This window comes from Mchenga conophoros, linkage group LG8 (assembly GCF_057382185.1).
Source record: "Mchenga conophoros isolate Kocher_MC1m ecotype Shallow Benthic linkage group LG8, M_conophoros_male_GT1.1, whole genome shotgun sequence".
NCBI classification, from domain to species: Eukaryota; Metazoa; Chordata; class Actinopteri; order Cichliformes; family Cichlidae; genus Mchenga; species Mchenga conophoros.
In genome coordinates this window covers 7,729,788-7,749,175 of record NC_140533.1, presented here as the reverse complement: position 1 = coordinate 7,749,175, position 19,388 = coordinate 7,729,788, and the positions used below count along the sequence as shown (strand labels likewise).

At 40.2% G+C, this 19,388-nt stretch overlaps 1 protein-coding gene across 1 annotated transcript; it reads left to right on the top strand.

Annotated features, from left to right (window-relative positions):
* Positions 1 to 364: 364 nt before the first annotated feature.
* Positions 365 to 11,550, top strand: LOC146568043 (somatostatin receptor type 2-like). The gene is made up of 4 exons (XM_085283797.1): positions 365 to 716; positions 3,012 to 3,697; positions 4,104 to 4,429; positions 5,383 to 11,550. The coding sequence occupies exons 2-4, from the start codon at positions 3,316 to 3,318 to the stop codon at positions 5,812 to 5,814; spliced, it is 1,140 nt and encodes a 379-aa protein (XP_085139923.1). The 5' UTR covers positions 365 to 716; positions 3,012 to 3,315; the 3' UTR covers positions 5,815 to 11,550.
* The last annotated feature ends 7,838 nt before the right edge of the window (positions 11,551 to 19,388 follow it).

The window sequence follows — 19,388 nt, the reverse complement described above, 5'->3', positions numbered from 1 at the left end:
TGAGTACATCACATCACAAAAGGAAACACAGCTGGAGAACAAAAGCTCCCTGCAAAATGGTATGTGCAATTTTCCATATTCCAAATGTTTATTAATTTTCCTTTTTTTAAATATACCTCTTAGACACACTGATACAGAAGCCAGCGTGCAGCTGGGGAGTTGTGCAGGGTTTTTCAAAAGGACAGCAGAAGCAGAGCCAGCTCATGTGCATGGAAATCAGCAAATTGTAGGACACCGACGCACAGTGACACGTTGCTGCTGATCTATCACTCGACCCGTCTCTCTCTCTCTCTCTCTCTCTCTGTCAGAAACACTCTCTCTCTCCATTCGGTGCTGCGCGCGTCCTGCCGCTCTGTCTGACTCCTCGCCAAGACTTTCCAGTTGGACACACACTCGCGAGCGCACGCCACCTTATTTTATTTTTCATTCTCTTGTGTTTTTTTGTTTTTGTTTTAGTCTTTCCTTTTACAAACGTGGACTATTTCTCGGAGGTAACAATGGCCTGAGAGATGTAGCGCGATCAGCAGCTCTGATTAGGGCGACTGAATGCCGGCGCCGTGCGTAAGTTAGGAGCAGGTGGATGGAGAGGCTGGCGGGATGCAGCTTTCCAGTAGGTCAGAGCCGCTTCGGGGGCGGCAGGACTTCGCATTCTCGGGTTCTCGGGACACTTTTGCTACTCTGGACGTGATATGAGGATGATATTTTTCTGTGGAAAAGTAAGTGATGAAATTGGTGGGGGCAATGAGACTGATCCGATTTTTATTATGATCTTTAAAAAAAATCATGTTCATTCATCTGCGCACTTTGCTTTGCTTGTGCGCACTTTAGTGGGAGTCTGATGTAAGTTATATTTTGGCGAGGTTCAGGCTATGATGAAGTTGCGCATACACATAATGGAGGAATTTCACTTACTTCTACTTGCTTAGTCTTTGGCAAGAGAAAATGTTCAAATAAAATGAAAAAAATTGCCGCGCGTCTCTTTCTGATATAGTTTCTGATTTTCTTTAATGATTAGGGCAATCATGCAAAAATCATTGGAACAGGTGCAATCCAGAGACAGCAGCTGCTTGGCAAATAAATATCTCTATCTGTCGGTTAATAAGTCAAAGGTTCGGTGCCGTGTTTCATCCCCCTGTCACTGAGATGAAAGACAAACCAAACCTGCTCATTATTCAGCCGCTGTTTTCCGCGCCGATGTGATGGAAAGTTTCCTGTTGGGCGCGCAGTTTGCAGGTAAGCTGTGAGGCTGAGCCGTGCCACTGCCGATTCCTCGGCATCACTGTTCGCACAGCCAGAGCTGAGCCAAGACGCAGCTCCTGACACCCATCCAGCATTTTTTGTGGGAAGCAAAGCTTATTGGAGGTTTTTTCTTTTGCAATTATTTTAATAAACCAAATCCCCCTGCTTAAGTTAAAAATGTGATTATCCTGCTTTATAATTAAATTACAAAAAAAGCTACTAATTGCGCATCCCTCCTCCTGCTAGCAAATAACACTATAAAATCTCTCTCTCTCTGACACTCCATCCTCACAGACAACTGTGGCGAGCAGAGCTTCATCTATTAACAAATGCTAATATTAATTTTAGAGAATTGCTATTTTATTTATTTTTTCTCAACTGAATATCTCAGTTTTGCGTGTTTAATTTCAAACGTGATTTTTGTAAAACACATTTTTTTTTATTGTTCAGTAGTTTTGGGGGGGTTTTTCGGGGGGGGGGGGGGATTGGGGGGGGGGGGGGGTTAGCAGTTTGAGTCGCCGTTCCGGCGCTTGCAGTTACCACCAGTAACCACAAGTGTCGCTAAAACAAGGACCACTACGCAGGAATAGATTCCAAATTTTGATTCCTAGCACAGTCCATGTTCATGAAACAACAGTGTAGACACCAATAATTAGTCTAACAAAGGATTCCACTGAAGGTCTACACTGAAACTAATCTGAAATTAGTAAGTTTTACATGTTAAACTGTCCATGAGAGGAAGGCGAGGCAAGGTTTTAAGGGCTTAAACAGTTAATTGCAAGAAAATCAGTTTGTGGAATGATGTCTAGTGTGATCCAGAGATGTAAGCATTTCACTTGCCATCTCCTGAATACTTGTGATCTTTTATGACCTTGTTTACTCAAAGTGGATTATCTAAACAGCTTTACACAGGCCCATCTCGTGTAAATAATGAAAGCAAGAAGTGGACTATTGTCCTTGATGAGCCAGACCTGTCACTGGATGGGGGAGAGTGAGCGATCTCGCTCCAGTGTCAGAGCTGTTTGTCCTCGAGATCAATTGAATAAACATTTGTCTTCAGCTCCCCGATGCCCTTGGCGTTCTCTTGCTCAGGCGTCCTTTTTTTTTCTTTCTTGCATGTATGCATAGGTGGGGGAGGCGTAAACACATATTAGCACACTCCCCCGACCTGTAGCATCACAGGATTTATGGTCTGAGTGAGAAAGGAAGAAAAAAAGGCATCAAATTCAAACACACAGTCACCTTGATCTCTTCCTGTCGGCTGTGCTACCTTTGCCTGACATATGAGCAAAAATGTGCAAATGCAAATGTTGGCTTTTCAATAAGTAAACAGCTTGATGTTTGAGGTAATTCCCAGTCCCATAGTTGGTTTACTTACTGTTTTTCTTTTTGTGTCAAATTAAGGAGAAAGTGGCAAAAATGTTATATTTATGAAACTGCACATCATGTACAATTTAGTGCTGGCTATCTCCTCTCCGCTGCTGCGTGCCAAAAATGTTGCTGTGAGCGAAATAAGCAGCATTAAGGATAATCACACACAACATATAGAGGTACTATTTAGAGGATTCTCTAGAGAGAATATTGTACATGATGCTCTGGTGAGGTGTGAAAGCAGTTATGTAAAGTAACCTTGCAACTGTTGCCATGGATCTTGGAGGACTGTTATTATTTTTTGTCAAATGAAATGGTCCCTGTTCTTCAACCCAACTTATTGCTTTCTATTCTGCTGTCTCTCTCCCCACCCACCCTTCTCTTTTACTGTCTCTCTGCAGCTGAGATGTGATAATTGATGCTCCTCCTATGTGAAAATTTCTGAGTCATCCTTATCCCTAGAGCCCCACACCCTTGGAAGTCAAAGTCTTATATTCCCAGGACCCCAGGCTCTTACCTTTATCCTTGAATCCATCACTCAAAGCCTCTTTTAAATGTATTTCTGTAACTTTTATTAGTAAAAGCAGTTCTTTGAAACATGTCATTTGAACCCTTGACTCATTAATATTTCCCATCATCACTGTACCCTGGATTAGAGAAACCCATAACCCTTTAGGAAATTAGACCACTTTGCTCTCAGCAGTCATGGCCTTGGATCAGTTGCCCTTCCTCCCAACTTCCCCTAACAATTCCATCCCTGAGCCCTTCTGGTACGACATCCAAGGGAATGACTCCGACCTGGGCTTCAACATTTCCCAAGACAAGGAGCATCACCAGGACAAGACCAGCTCAGTGGTCATTACCTTCATCTACTTCATGGTATGCGCTGTGGGATTGTGTGGTAACACCCTGGTCATCTATGTTATTCTACGTTACGCCAAAATGAAGACGGTGACCAACATTTACATCCTCAACCTGGCAGTGGCAGATGTTCTGTGCATGATGAGCCTGCCATTCATCGCCCTGCAGCTGGCGCTGGTGCACTGGCCCTTCGGAGAGGCTCTGTGCCGAATGATCTTGAGCGTAGGTGGGTGAAAAGCATATGGTTAATGGTTCACAGCGGAAACTCGGCAAACATTTTGATGCTGTTTGAACAACCATTTGAGATGTCAAATCTCGGTTGAAAAATGTGATTAAAAACTGTTTTAAATAACTGAAGTCGTGCCAACACGTAGTTGGTGCTCAGTCACATCAGACCTGGTGTTAAAGTGTTCCATTTGCTAAAGAAAGGTAATGAAATAGATACAATGTGATGCGTTTACATGATTTCTTGTTTCTAGTCTGTACTATAAGCAAAAACTGGTTGTGTTCGTTTTTTTCATCGGTTCTCACAGCAGCATACATGTATTTTTTAATCAAGTGTTACTGAGTCTAAACTCAACTTCTACCTTTCTCCACTCCTCTGCTCTTTCTTATTCTTTACACCATCCCAGACTCTCTCAATCAGTTCACCAGCATCTTCTGTCTCATGGTAATGAGCATCGATCGATACCTGGCTGTGGTTCACCCTATTAAGTCTACAAAATGGCGGAAACCCCGTGTAGCAAAGCTAATTAACCTCACAGTATGGGGTGTGTCGTTGTTAGTCATCCTGCCAACTCTGATCTTCAGTGGACTGAACAAGGTTCCAGTGTGTGGCATTGTGTGGCCGGAGCCTCAGGATGTCTACTACACGGCCTTCATATTCTACACCTTCTTCATTGGGTTCTTCCTGCCGCTGGCAGTTATATGTATGTGCTACCTGCTCATTATAGTCAAGGTAAGAGTCCGCAACTGCACGCTCTAAATTACACAACAAAAATCCAACAAGATTTGGTTACATTGCAGATTCAACGTTTTGGTGGTCCACTTCAATTAGTTTGAAATGTTAGCTCAGAAATCAACAACACTGCCACTGTCTCATGAAAAAAAGCTAATAACAGTCTCCTTTTCTTTTTTAACTAAATAGATTTTTTTGCTTCAACTAATATGCAGTACATACATAAAGGAAAAGAACATTAATCCAGATCCTTTGATCCTATGCTTGCACTTATGACACTATGCATACTAAATACTTCTTTGTGATTGAAGTAATTTCCACATGATTTGCATTTGGGAAATCTGGTTCTTTTCCCAGCTACAGCATTTTGGGAATATTTACAGTCTTTTGAAGATACATATTACTAAATCACTTTATCATGCATAAACATCAAATAATGCCACAACACAGAGTGTTGAAACCTGAAAATGTTCCCTGGTAGTTAGCTAGCTATTTAGCACTGAACTCGCTATTTTCAGTTACAGTGCAGCCTTTTGCTAGTGGCTGAAAATTGATTAGTAGTGTCTTCCTTTCTGTTTCGTTGCCAAGATGGCAGCCATTGTGCATACTGAGTGTGCACTTTTATTAGTACATTCCAGAGTCCTCAATCGTCAGAAGCTAGGCGGCTAACATGTAACATGTAAATATGTTAATAATGTCTGTTTAAACACTTTTCTGTCATTAGTTTAATGTTGGCTTGCAATAAAACGTGTCCGTAGACACAATTTTATCAACCCATAGATCACTGTTGTTTTTACAACAGGGTAATAGGACTTTGATTTTGGCTAGCTAGTCCTGAAAGGCTACCTAGCCCAGCTAGGAAAAAACCCGATAATACTAGGATGTTTCTATGGAAACACTGTACTTTTTTATTTGGGAACTTTTAAGCCACTGACAGCCATTCCTTTTGCCAGGTGAAGTCATCCGGATTGCGTGTGGGCTCCACAAAGCGTAAGCGTTCAGAGCGCAAGGTGACCCGGATGGTGTCCATCGTGGTGGCGGTGTTCGTCCTCTGCTGGCTGCCTTTCTACATTTTCAATGTTACCTCTGTCACCGGCTCAATCAAGCCCACCTCTGCTGTGAAGAGCACGTTCGACTTCGTGGTGGTGCTCGGCTACGCTAACAGCTGCGCCAACCCCATCTTGTACGCCTTCCTGTCAGACAACTTCAAGAAGAGTTTTCAGAATGTTCTGTGCTTGAAAAAGGTGGCAGGCCTGGATGAGGTAGAGCGCAGCGACAGCAGGGCAGACAGGAGCAAGATGATTAACGAAGCTTCGATTATTAATGCCAACCTGTACACTCACAATCCTACCCTGCTCAATGGCGAACTGCAGACCAGCATTTAAAGGAGTGCCAGTAACAGACTGACAGGCTGCCAGTGTACTGTGGTAACCCCAAGTTAAAACACAAATGAGAAAACGGATGATGTAAGAACTGCTCGTGGACACTGATGCATGAGCAAAGTCGAATTGAAAAATAAACAATTTCTTAATCTTTTTAAAGGTCAGGGGAAGTGCACTGACTCGAGCTCAAAATTCTTGTTAATTGGGTTAATGAAGCAACTTGAGCTTATTAACCCTAAGGCGGAGCAAGAATATGTATTTTACTCAAGTACTTTTCAGAGATAAGTGACATGAAACATTTATAAGAATGCTATTTGTGCTTGCCAGCTTCAAGCTTTTATGGAGTTGCCCGAAATGATCTTGAGGAGGCAGGATGTGAAAGTGGAGCGTGGTGGAAAGGACGAAGAAATATTTTGGATAGTACTCCAATGGCAGAGAGAAGTCTGAGGGGACCGAGTACCATCCTTGCTCTAGTTGACTGATTTTTTTCTCTTTTTTAAAATGTGTGTGTGTGTGTGTGTGTGTGTGTGTGTGTGTGTGTGTGTGTGTGTGTTAGCTAAAAAACTTTAGGCAACGATTTCTCCGGATGTGGAAGTACCATGGAGAGAAGTAGGCAAAACATTTGATTGAAAACAGCCAGCTCTGTAATTCCCCAGAGCCTCGAAGATAAGAATCTGAGTCTACAACCTGAAGGTTCATGCTCATATTTTATTCATATCAGGTGATTAGTCTGGTCTTACATGATCAGCGGGGCAACGAAACAGCAAAGCCGACAAACAAAGGATGTTATTTTCTCTCCATTCTAGCTGGTATCAAGATGGAAGAAGCTACAGATCTGCAAACCTCTGAATATTACATCCTGGATTATTGATTTAGTGAAAGAATGGGAAACTGTGTCTGTCTCTAACCTTGTTCCCTTACAACAGTTTGACTTTGTGCATAGGAAAAAGGCTTTCTCTCAACCTCTTGGGAAACTTCACAAATGTGGATGTGTTGAAATCAAAAACAATTTTAAAGGAAAAACCTGCTATTACATTGTGTATTGCTGAGTTTGTAAAGTCCCATCAAAAGTATTTTTACCGTATCCTGAACTTTACATTACTTTGTGCCGTTGTAAAGAGCCCCCATAAGTGTAAAGTGCTGTGTTTTGGCAATGTAAGAGTTCCCAATTTAATGTCGTAACACTCTGCTCAGACTCACATTTGGTTCAGCCAGCGTGTGCCTGCAAAGATGCCGAAATTTCACAGAAGGCGGACAAATGTGTCATGTAACCGAACAGGGAAGGAGAGAGAGATGGATGGATAAGGAGACGCAGAGACATAAAAAAAGAACTAAAGCTTGTGGATGCAGTGTATGCGCTGAGAACACAACACACGTGAGGACAATGCTTTGAAGACTGAAGTGTGCTGTGTTAGCATGACTGACAGGAAGAGATCAAGGTGACAACTTGAAAAATAATGCATTATTTCTTCAAAGACACAGTGTTTCCAGAGCCGGGATGTATTTCTTCATAAATAAATGTAAGGATAGCTCAAACATGCAGTTTATACAGTGTATTACATTTAAAAAGTCATTTGTCGTGGACTTGTTTGCTAAATGGTAATAAGAAACACGACCACGAGAGGCAGCATAGTCTAGTAACAATTGATGCATTTGCACTTCCGTAAAGTCCTTTTTTAAGGAATATTAAATGGAGTGCTTTTGTTGATTTCCTGTGTGATGGATGTCCATATTAAACATGTAGTTTGAAATAATGAGGCTTGTGTATGTACAGGTAACATCTAAGATCCAAACATTTGGTCTTCGTGATTCGTTTTTTCTAGAATCGGCTCTCTAGGATGTCAGTGAGACGGAATATTCCTAAAATTATCATCTCAGGCTTATAGCTCTTGCTGTGAGCACGAAGCTCTGCCTTTTCAGACCTTCTGCTTGCGAGGGGCAGCCAATCAGAAGAAAACTGGCACTAGAGCTTGTTTCAGACAGAGGGTGAAATGAGGTGCTGCATCAATGCTCAGTATGGTATAATTTTGAGCTTTTACTGCGCAAAGCTACTCTAGTAAACCCCAAGAATAATTCATGACATGGAGTTGGAAATTAGCATAATAGCCCCTCTTTTAAAATCAAGGACACTGCTGCTGGGAACATGTCACACATTTCCGGACACATTCAAGTTTTATGTCCAAATGAACAGTTCAGCAAAGTTTAGATATATGAAAATATCAGGTCAAAACAAATTTAAAACCACATGTAGTTGGTCTTCACAGTCGCTAGAGTTTGTTGTTGCGGTATATGGCAAACAGCATTATGATCAACATATTTTGAATAGTATTTCACTATCTCTCAATTGCATTTAATGCATTGAATTAAGAGCGGAAATAATAAGTAGACAGCTATAGCTCAAATTTGCGACCAAGTCTATTATTACCGGACATTTATATATATTTAGATCTATATTTTGAGACTCTGGGTTGCTTGCAGGGTGGTTCAAGCCTCGGCAGTGTTGGTCTGTCAGTTCACTATTTTGCTAAATTGATCAGACCTCTTTGATGAATTAAGATGTTTTGGCGATCCCTTAACATTCCATCAATTGCCATCGTCAGGTCTGTCATTTACACTATTTGATAATGTGGTTTAAAATCCAATTACCTGCAAAACTAATGGAAAGAAGTTATTGGTTCAGCAGGTTTAAACGCCTGTATACATATTTAGTTAGATACTCTGTGTTCCAGAACATACAGAGCTGAATAGAGAGCATGGTATAAGGGAAACATGACTTTTCTGTCCAGAATAAGGCCCAAAATAAAATAGTGAGTTTTGAAAAGTGCCAATTCCATTCATAGTCTTCATCAGGATTTTGACCATGACCTACATAATACTGAATCAGTCAAAAGTAGATGTCCAAAATTTAAACAGCAATGCCTCTGATTAGTTAAAGCTGGTGTTGTAATGGAAATGTTCAAACCCACTAACACTTAATGAGCATGAAACGTAAGAAACCCTAATCCCAAACACACACAACACAAATTATAAAATTCATTCAAAAAGACTACAGTAATGTCAAGGATTAAATTCAGGAAGTTTGGGAGATATTTGCTGAGGAATGTAGTAGTTCCTTCACCATTCAAAGTATTTATATAAACAGATTTTCATGTTACAGTTCACCTGGTAGCTGCTCAACTTGGGTCAAGGCTTCAAACATTTAATATGAAGGTTTCTTGGAGAAATTCCCTTCTGGAACTAGAGCCCTTGGAAAAGTAGGCGCTCATTGATGCTGACATCCTGACAATTATATTATACAGATATTTAGCGAGTGTGTTAACCTTTTAACATTGTGTTTAGCATGTTAGCATGCTAGCTTTCCTTGAATTTGCAACTCAGTCAGAAACATTAGCAAGCTAACATGTTAGCAAGGAGTAAAAATGTTCAATAAATATCTGCATAATAAACTGCTATCAATGTAAAGATGTTAGCATGCTAAAGTCAGGGCTTAGATTAAGTAAAGCCATGGAGCCACAAGGGCTACAGGATATGTTTAGCCTCTTTGATTTGGAAGTCTTCTTATATATCAGATAGTGTTTATATCGTCCATCATTACTAATTTTAACTTACCTACAGCAACTGGCTAGCAAAAACATGACCAATATAGATATAATTTATTCTGTATGAGCAAAATGGGCTTCAGCAAAAAGATCTTCACAATAGCCTGAATTTAGAAACCCTTACCACGTCCACAGAACACATCCCGTTCTGTTCTAGCTATCATGATTTTACTCACATCCACTTCCACAAGACACCTTCACAACACCTGGTTCCCAGACTATTTGTCAAAGCCTCTACAGCAACAACAAGATTGCTGGGTACACGCTCCACTGTCAGATTGAGTTGGTTCCAGTATATCAGTCAGGCCGGAAGCTCGCAATCAATGCAATCAAAAGAGATGAGGTAGAAGAGGCTACTCCTAATAATATTAATGTGAGGCTCTGCACACACAGAGAGGCAAGTCCCAGTTTGTAGCAGGCAACACACCCAGTAATTTGTCGTGACATTCTGTCTGTGTTGTCACTGCTGCAGGTAGTATTTCCAGCAGGGTCAGTCGCACCTTCAGTAACAGGTCAGAACAGGATTACAAAGATACCCTATGAATCATGTTTATGGAAGTTTGTAGGCATGCTGTGATTTAATGTGCTTTAGCCCTGTTTCATACTCTGTCACACAGACATCCTTGTACTATAGTCTGAAAAATACATGAAATGACGATGGCGACCGGACTGTGTATGTAACAGCAATCAAAGAGTGAACAGTAAACAGGAACCGTAATGAAACATGCAGTATATTTTAGTATGTTTTCCTTTTTCTGCTTTACTAAATAACATGTGCACCGCGGTGAAAAGACTCATTTCAGATCCTCACCCACTGCAGTTAAGGTATTTAGCGTCTTCAAGCCTGCAGTGTGAGAACTGATCTCCCATCATCCAGAGTTAATTACTTGAACTCTCTGTGTTTTTCTGTCTGTTTCTTTCTCAGTCTTTCAGTCACATTCACGGCTGGTGGAGTGAAATGTGAGCTGACGCACTTTTTACACCCACCTAAAGTGAACGACGAAATGTACTGAACCATACTGAAGAAAACACACAAAACACCGTTTCCACTGGCTACTCGGACACGCTAAATGTACATCGTGGTGTTTAATAGATGTTGGTGAAGATAGTTTGTGCCAAAGCCAGTGTAAATGTAGTGCTCAAAGGAGAGCCGGGGGAATGAGACGCTGTTTGTAGTAGCTGCTTTCTTTGTCATTTTGTGAAGTCAAGACCTGGAATTAGGTCATTTTATTCACAAAAAAATTTAAAAATGAATAAATAAATTAGCAGGTATCTTGGTTAGTTACTTGCTGGGTACAATTCAGCACCTAATGTGAAAAGGGCAATCGTCTGCCTTTCAAGGCCGGTGCCCATCACTGTATAGTGTACAGACGAGAGGCAGAAGCAGAGGCACGGGAGACCTCTGGCTTCTTGTATGCCGTTTCTTTCCTTGGAAACATTCGTTAATTTGCGAAGGGCTAATAGTGCATTCCTGAGGATGCACCTTTCGTTATAAACATTCAGTATGTATCTTCTGTTTGTTCCTGCATGGGGATGGTGGCTTAATATTCCACTTTTTGCATCACAGTACCAACCAAAACCAGTGTTACACACTTTACTAGGTGATGCTTTTTTCGTTTTTGGTAATACACAGAAAGAAAATGCATAAACATGCACCCTAGTCTCATAATAGGCCATACTTTTCTGTCATTTTAGGTTAAAATCAGGAGATTCTGGGTGAATATCACACTATAATCCTGACTACACCAACTAGTAATAAACTGCTTGATACCGGCCATGTGCAGACGTGATTATGTACATTTCTGTGCTGTTACTTTTATTGATGTGCCTTGAACCCAATCATGTAAAGACATCAGTGTACAACAAAACTTCATTCTCACCCTTACTCCCCAGACACCAACCAACCAAAGGCCTTTGTACTCTAGATGTTGGTAACTAAAACATAACAGAGATGTAGAGTGTATTACTTTTACTGCTATCTCCCCAGCGTACAAAGCTTCTGTTTGTGTGCTTTAATGTCAAAAGCTGATGTTTATTTGTGACTCTGTTGTTGCATACTGTAGAATATAACGTGATCAATGATTGTAATGGACAGGTCAGTGTCCTTGTCTCTGCAATTAAAATGCGGGCCATGGTTAAACTGGTGTGTTTGTGAGTTACTGAATGCACGTTTGGCTGTGAGTATGTGTTAGTGTGGACTACTGCCTAGCTATTAACATTCCTGTTGTCTGGGGGGGATGTCTGATTCCAACCGTATTGAGATTTCCATAATCATTTACTCAGCATTTACTGTAAGTGCTGTTATAAACTGTAAAATATGAGCTGTATTTCTAAAAAGATAAACATTTAAAGCACTAAACCATTGATTTGAGAATAAAAAATGCATTTGTGATATAACATTTAAGCATTGATTTTAGTGCATTTCAGAGATAGTGTTTTGATATGTATTTGTCTGACTAGGTATTACATTTATGATTCCTCTTTTATGTTTTTGAACTTTGTGTTTGTGCAAATAAGCACTACCAGGATCTCCGTAACATGTTAAGCTAATTAGCGTCCTCATAGCTTCTCGCTGCTTCTTTCAGGAGCCACAGCTGATTACCTGCATCCATCTCACCCCATCCTTAGCGTCGTCTTCTGCGATAGTAGTCATGGCAAATAAGGCTTCCTAAATGTTAATGTCGCAATGTGAGCTTAAAATTGACAGATAACCATGACTTGCAAGGGCTGGGTCATGTGACAGATGACGGCACGATGCATTTTTTTATCTTTGAAGTTTCTTTCACAGCTCCCAGATCCGCGCTGTCACTCCCATCTCTAATCTGGCCAACATTCCAACATTTGTCGCAGTCGTTTACATCATCTGCTTCCAGTGACAGCAACTTTTAGGAGATCTGGGGTGGGTAAACCCTGCCGTCTGAATGGAAACGTGTACACAGACCGACACATTCGCAGGACCATAAATCCTGCTTCCGTCACACGAGCCTAGAGACCAGTTGGCGATTTCCGATCACTTAGGCAAAATAAAGGATTCACTGACCACTTGGCAGTATGTTCCTGGAAGTTCCTGGCTGTCACTGAGTAAAGTCACTCAACAAAAAACATTTTCGGTGCTAGCAGATTGCTGTCATCAATCTAGTTTGTATGGAAGACACCGACTTGTTGGCAAATACTAATTGCGCACCAAGTCAAACTCAAAAAATGGTGACACAAATCGAAAACTGAGATATTGGGGGGGGGGGTTACCAAAAGTAAAAAATGCGCCTAATCACAAACAACAACGAGTTCACCAACGAACAATCTCAACCGTAGCACATTCTTCACATTTTCACTACAAAATGGCAAGTAGTTGGTAAATGTGTACACAGACAACCCATTAGGTATTGCACATTTTCGCTTAGGGTCACTGACTGCTCTCCAGGCCACCATGGCTGGTTCTTTACTGATTTCACAGCGACCACTCACACCATTTTTCTCTAGCGATGGAGCGATGGTAGCAACGTTGCCATGGTGTCGCTGACAGGTCTCTATCCCTGTTCGACTGAGGTCCATGTTAGCCTTAGAACTTTTATTAGGTTTAAATCTTCTAGCTAAAGCTAGGAAAAAATATTGTAGTAAAATTGCATAAGTCATTTAAAACAAAACATGACAAACAACAGCCATGAAAACAGATTTTTACATTCATATAATTTAGACAATTGTGTGGTCTAACTTTTCTACTTCTATTTCATAAAAAAATGTGTGTAGATTAAATAACGAGTCCTATTGTCAAACTACCTGTGAGGGACCTGCCTGAGCTATTCAACCTGAGCTCTGGCAAAATAAGAACTTCTGCAATCCACACATCAGGTGCAACGTTTTTAACATTTTAGCTGTCTTTACCTTACAATAGGAATTTCCTTGAGGTCACTTTTGTGACCTGCCACTATATAAATCAAACCGAATTCTACTGAACATTAGATACGTTGCTGAGTAAGTCAAAGGAAAGGTGGAGGTAAGAGGGAAAAATAAAAGAAATGTATGCTGAAACACTAACACAAAAATACTAGCTATGTAATTTACCGTTTAAGCTTATTTGCATTGTCAGGGCTTATTCAGTTTCAGTTAAAGTGTGTAAAACAGCTGATACTTAGCTGAACTGAATATATAGATTTTTTCATTGTATTAGTGTAAAATCTGCATCTCATTCTCTGTCTATAAGGCATAGGCTAATTGTTTTATGTGGCCTGACAGGCTCATTAGTCCTTCTTTTCAGCACGGAAAATATTTAAAAATGAAATGAATCTTTCTGGACAGCTTTTCCAGAGTTATTGACTCTTCTATTTTCTTTCGCCTTCATTTAGAATGTTATTTATTTGCCAAAAAAGAGGGAAAACACATAGTGGACATCCAGGAATATAATTACGGGAACTCTGGGGTTTGTGTGAGCAGAGTGGATGGAGTCCAGTTCCTGGCTTCACGCATTGTTTCAGTCTGCCCCTGGCTACACTGCTAAAAATAATGAAATGTAATGTAACTGTTTGTTAATCTTTTCTGAACTTGACATTTATTCCATTTTTTGAGTTGGAACTTCTTCACGTGTGCATATTCACATTAGCAGTTGGTCAGTACTAGTGCTGTTAGTGTGGCTTTTGTTTAAAGGGAAATTTGGGTGTTGCTCTCTATAAGACTTTAAAATCTTCTGATTCCAGTTATGAATCATAAAGTTGCCCTAATTGTAAAGAGGGAGCTAGCACTCAATCACAGTATCAGGGCTGATCTGGTCTTTTTTGTGTGTTCGGGGGGAGGTTTTGTGACATGAGAGTAACATTCGAAAAGATTTCTTATTGTTCTAAAGGAGATCAAATGAGCAGGGCTACTCCTGATAGAAAAATCCTACTACTTCCTGTTAACATATAAACAAGTTGAATATATGTAGACTTCAGAATAGTTCTCCAGTCTTCTTGAAGGACATCTCCGCTGCTTTTTGTTCACTTCTTTGTCAAAATAATGCAGCACTGCTTCAGTAAAGTTCAGGTCACGGCTCTGGGGGGACAATCCATGACTGATAGTATTCCATTGTTTCTATCCAGGTATGCGTTTACTGTATTGACAGTGTGTTTGGGATAATTTTCATGTAGAATAAGGAAATAGTGTCCAATTTGATGCGTTCCAGATGGTAATACAGGAAAACCAAAAGCTGAATATAATCATTCCATCACTTTTGACAAGATCTCCAAAACCACTGACTGAAATTCAACCCAAAACTGACCAAAAGAAAATTTATAAGACCTTAAAAGCCTAGAGAACTATTGTTCAAGGTCAAAATTGCAAAAAAAATCCCCCCAAAACCCCAAACAAACTACAAGAACATAATTGCAATTAGGAAACTTGAGTTACAGCTTCTCATTTATTATTTCGTATTAGGTTTATTGTGACAAGGTCAAAATGTGTGTTTTATTTAGTTTCATGTGGGGTTATGAGGACATTCCCTGGCAAGAAGAAACAGTCAAAGCTCAATCTATTACCTTCCACACACCAGTGAGCCTACGTGCAACACCATTCCCTCATATCACTTCTCATTTTCTCTCCAGCCTGAGTCGCCTCCGAATGACTCACGACTCAGAACGGCGTGCCAGGCTGCGCTGCAGTTCCACTCCGAAAAACAAGTAATGTATTCTATAATGAATGTCGTGCTCGGGGGTGTTTTATTGTGGTGGCGGCAGGTGAGAGGATGGAAATGAGGATTAAATGCTCAGAGTAGAGGGAGATTTTTCATGTCCATATTTCGTCAGCTGAAGCTTTATGAGAATTAGGTTTGAATGCCAATCTAAAAAATGTCAGTGAGCGCTGACCATGCTCCCCTGGTTTTATTATTGTAGGTCAGCACTGTGCCAAAGCTTCAGAGGGGTATAATCGCGCCTCTCTGACCTTTTCGATAACCAGATGGAAAAATGGCCGATCAAACCATTCCTTGTACGTCTTTTGAAAAGTTCTGCATAATGTGAATTTAAAGTAGGCTGAGATGCAATCAGCATAAGAAACGCCACAAAATTAGGTACTGACAAAATAAATGGAAATTTGGTGGGTTTCTGTGATAGATTAAATTGGGATGTAAAATCACAAAGCGCACGTTTTATATCACAGTTTTTGAGTTTTCACACACCCAAAGCTCTGTGCTTTTCTCTTCTGCCAAATGTAACTTCACCAAGATTCAGCTGTCGTGACTGCATTCATCACTTCACTTCAGCACTTAAGAAAAGCAGATTCTCCATAAAAGGATTCTTAAAAGAAGCTTTTACATGAGTAATACATAAGTAATCGCTGTGTTAAGGTTTGTTGTTTACATAGTGAAGAGTCAAAGAACACTATGGCCCTAGTTTCCCTTGCAGTTTGCCATATCATCCATTCAAGAGCCAGCTTTCAGCTTAGTTTTAATTATACTCACAAACAAGCATTTTACATAATTCATGCATAAATTATTTTTGCTCAGAATGTTGTCAAAGGCTCCTGCAGCGTACTCTGATATATTCAACGCCGCGGTGCATGAGTTTAAGAGGTGGCCACACACAAAATCAGCATAAAACAAAGAAATATTATTCGGTATGCTGTGATAACAGACATGCAGTTTTACTCATTCCACCTCACTATTAAAACCCCAACATCACGTATTTGTCATGTTAGCAATAGATAGAATTACCATTAGATTTTGTGTTTTCAAGTGATGTGTCTGTCTATTTTTTCTGATTAATAAGTCCCATAGTAAGTCTTATTTTGCATTTGTTCCTTTCTTTTTTGTCTCCCTTAACTCTGAGAGGAAGCATTTAATGGCCAAAAGTGTTATTGCATTTACCAGCTAACTGTTAGCTTTAACTAGACTCACTGTTTGGTGTTGTAGGTAGTTTACAGTGATGACACCACAAGAGCAGAGAGAGGGAAAAAAGAAGCTAAAGTGAGGGTTCCTAAATAGAAAACAAAGAGCCAAAAGATACTAAAACAAACAGAAAAATAGACACAAATGGCATTTGACAATTTCCTGTCACTACAAGTGACCGGTCATGTACACTGCACTGCACTGCAGTGTCATTTTGTGGTGATCTGGCAGCATTCCTCCTCTCTTTTCTTGCACAAAGGAGCAGACACCGGTCCATTTCCCTGGTTGATGCCCTGTCCAACTCTCCTTGTATAATGGCACAAACTTATGAGACTGTGCTGGGAGACACAGCAAACAGTGTTGTGGCAGTACGCTGTGCCACCCTGGAGGAGTTGAACTACCTGTGCCAATTTGAATGGGTGACAAGTGACAAGGAGATCAGTCAGGAAGGATAAGGGCTGACAATGGCTGATGGCAGATTAAAGTTTAATGAAGTTTAAGTGACTTTGTTTGTTACGCAGTCGTGAATGATTCCTCCCTCTTTTTCATTTACTTTCATTTTTTCATTAATTACAGTGTCAGTTACTTACATTGGGCTGCACTGCAATAGTTTCTACCCTTTTTTTTACCCTGGGGGTTTTAAAAACACTACCACATCACCCTTCAACCACTGTGGTAAAAGGGTGATGTGGTGTTGTCACCTTGCAGGACAGCGTGAATACCCAACTTTGTGAATGCATTCATGTTACATATTCAAATTCATACCAAAGGTGCATCCACTATGATTTTCAGATGAGTTTGAATTTCAGAGACTTTGAACTTTGACCTTGACCTTAAGGTCAGAGGTCAAGTTTTCTGAAAATCTTCTGAATGCGATAAATGGAGAATGAGTATTTATATCATAAGCCAGTGTTTTTCTACCTTGGTTGGGATTTTTTTTTTGGTTTTTTTTAGCTTTTTTTCTCCTACTTCTGTTGTGTTTTGTATGGTTTTCACAGTGTGTTTGACCTTTCAAAGACACCGTAGAAAATAGTGCAAATACAACATGTCGGTTCATTATAACAGCCTCTGCAGGACGAATGCATGAAAAGAGAAACATAGTTGCATTTTAACCATCTAGTATTCATAACAGCACTTGGTTGTAAATACAGTAAGTTTCACCTGCATAGACAAAGCAAAGGATGATGTCTGGGTTTTCCATTATTCTGTAATGAACATCGTGTTTCCCAGCATGGGTAAAGTGAAAACAGATGCTACACCGTCACTGAAGAAAGTAAATGTGAGAGTGCAACTGTGCAACGCTGTCTATTTGATCTAGCAAAGACGCCCCTCTTGGGTGTTCGGTGGTCCAAGAGGCATTTCAGGAGAGCTCTGCTCGACATATGAGCTCTCATCCTTTGATCACATATCTTCATACACCTGTCAATACTATCTTCATCACATACTGAGCCTACTTTCATCCTCTTCAAACCTGCGCCGAAGTAGAGTTTCAACACCTTCATAAGAGGATTACAACTGATGAACAAAGTGTTCCAGTGGCATGAAGAAAGAAAAAAGATGGTGCGTGTAAACCACTGCAATCTATGTTGAACAGAACATAGACCAGGCTGGAAGTTACTGTTGAACGTGCACAGAGCAGATTATCCTTTCATATACTGTAGCGTGACTCCATCTGCTGGTCAGAGTCTGCTGCTTTTTGTGTTCCCTATAAAATTACAAAATCCCAGTGGTTTATGGGAACAAAGATGTTTTTGCAGGCTTTATTTATATTTCTTCTTCATCGTGCCCACCAAAATATTACACCACCATGCTTTCGCAGGAGCAACAACTCGACATTTTCTATCATTGTCAACAGTGAAAAGCAGTCAAATCAAGTGAATATCTAATAAGATAACACTCTATGTAGAACTAAACTCACTCTTCTTGCTACCCAGCATTTCTAAATGTTGTGCATGAAATATTTCAGCAAATCAGACCAAGGCTGATTTAGTCCTGTTTGGACTATTTTTCATTGTTTTCAGTTTTAATCATGTGAGCTGGCTTCCTTTTCCCTTTGAAGAATTTGACTACCCACCTGCAGCAAATCTATTCTGGGTGACTTCAGGTTTCTGACAGGGGTTATTTGGTTAAAGGTGTGATCCACAATGCACAGCAACCTCCTTTTTCTTTCTCAGAATTCGAACCAGTTGTTCGCCATCTGCGGCACACTTTTCGCAACAATACAAACCCCCAACAACAAACTGCTCTTTATGAAATCTCCTCTCGCCTGCTGTGAGTCTTTTTATCAAAACAAATGCATGTATTTAAATCCATAAATCCTTTTGGCTTTATTCATGGATACTAATAAATACTTTACCTTCACATACCGAGTGCTCATATTAGACGTGGCTCGAGTTTCAGATAATGTCACTGCTGTATCCTCAGGTAATACCAGACTTGCCAAAAACACGTAACTTCATAGTTCTCTGAATGAGGAGTGTCACATTCAGTTTCGCAATGGGCCACACTGGGAAAGTACAGTGCAGTAATTTCCCAGTGTGGGGCAGTTACTTTTTTATGCAGGTTCAGGTAAGCTTGGATAACTTTTCCCATAATAAATGACATCATCATATAAAAACTGCATTTTGTATTTACCGAGGTTGTCTTTGTCTACTATTAAAATTTGTTTGATGATCTGTAACATTTAAGAGTGACAATATATAAAAAAAATTTAAAAAAATCTGAAATCAGGAACGACACAAATACTTTTTCATGGCTCTACAGATTCACACCCAGGACATATATGGCAAAGCATGCTTTCATTTAATCAAAACCTACACTTAAAACTATTCTTGGTCTTTTTAAACATGAAGCAATAATATATCAAAGTATAAAACAAAGTCAGTACACATCAATGATCTCAATCTGTCCAGCTAGGAAGCATAAACCATGGTGAACACATTACATAAGCCTTTTTTGGACAGTCTGGTCAGAAATACACACATAAGTATCCCACTGGAGGTCATCCTGTAGAGCTCTGATAACACTCCTCCTGGTCCTGCTGCTGCGTTGATGCTTTTCTACAGCCTGTCCAAATATGCTCATATAACCGCCCGTCTGCTGGTATCTCATCCACACTGTGCTTG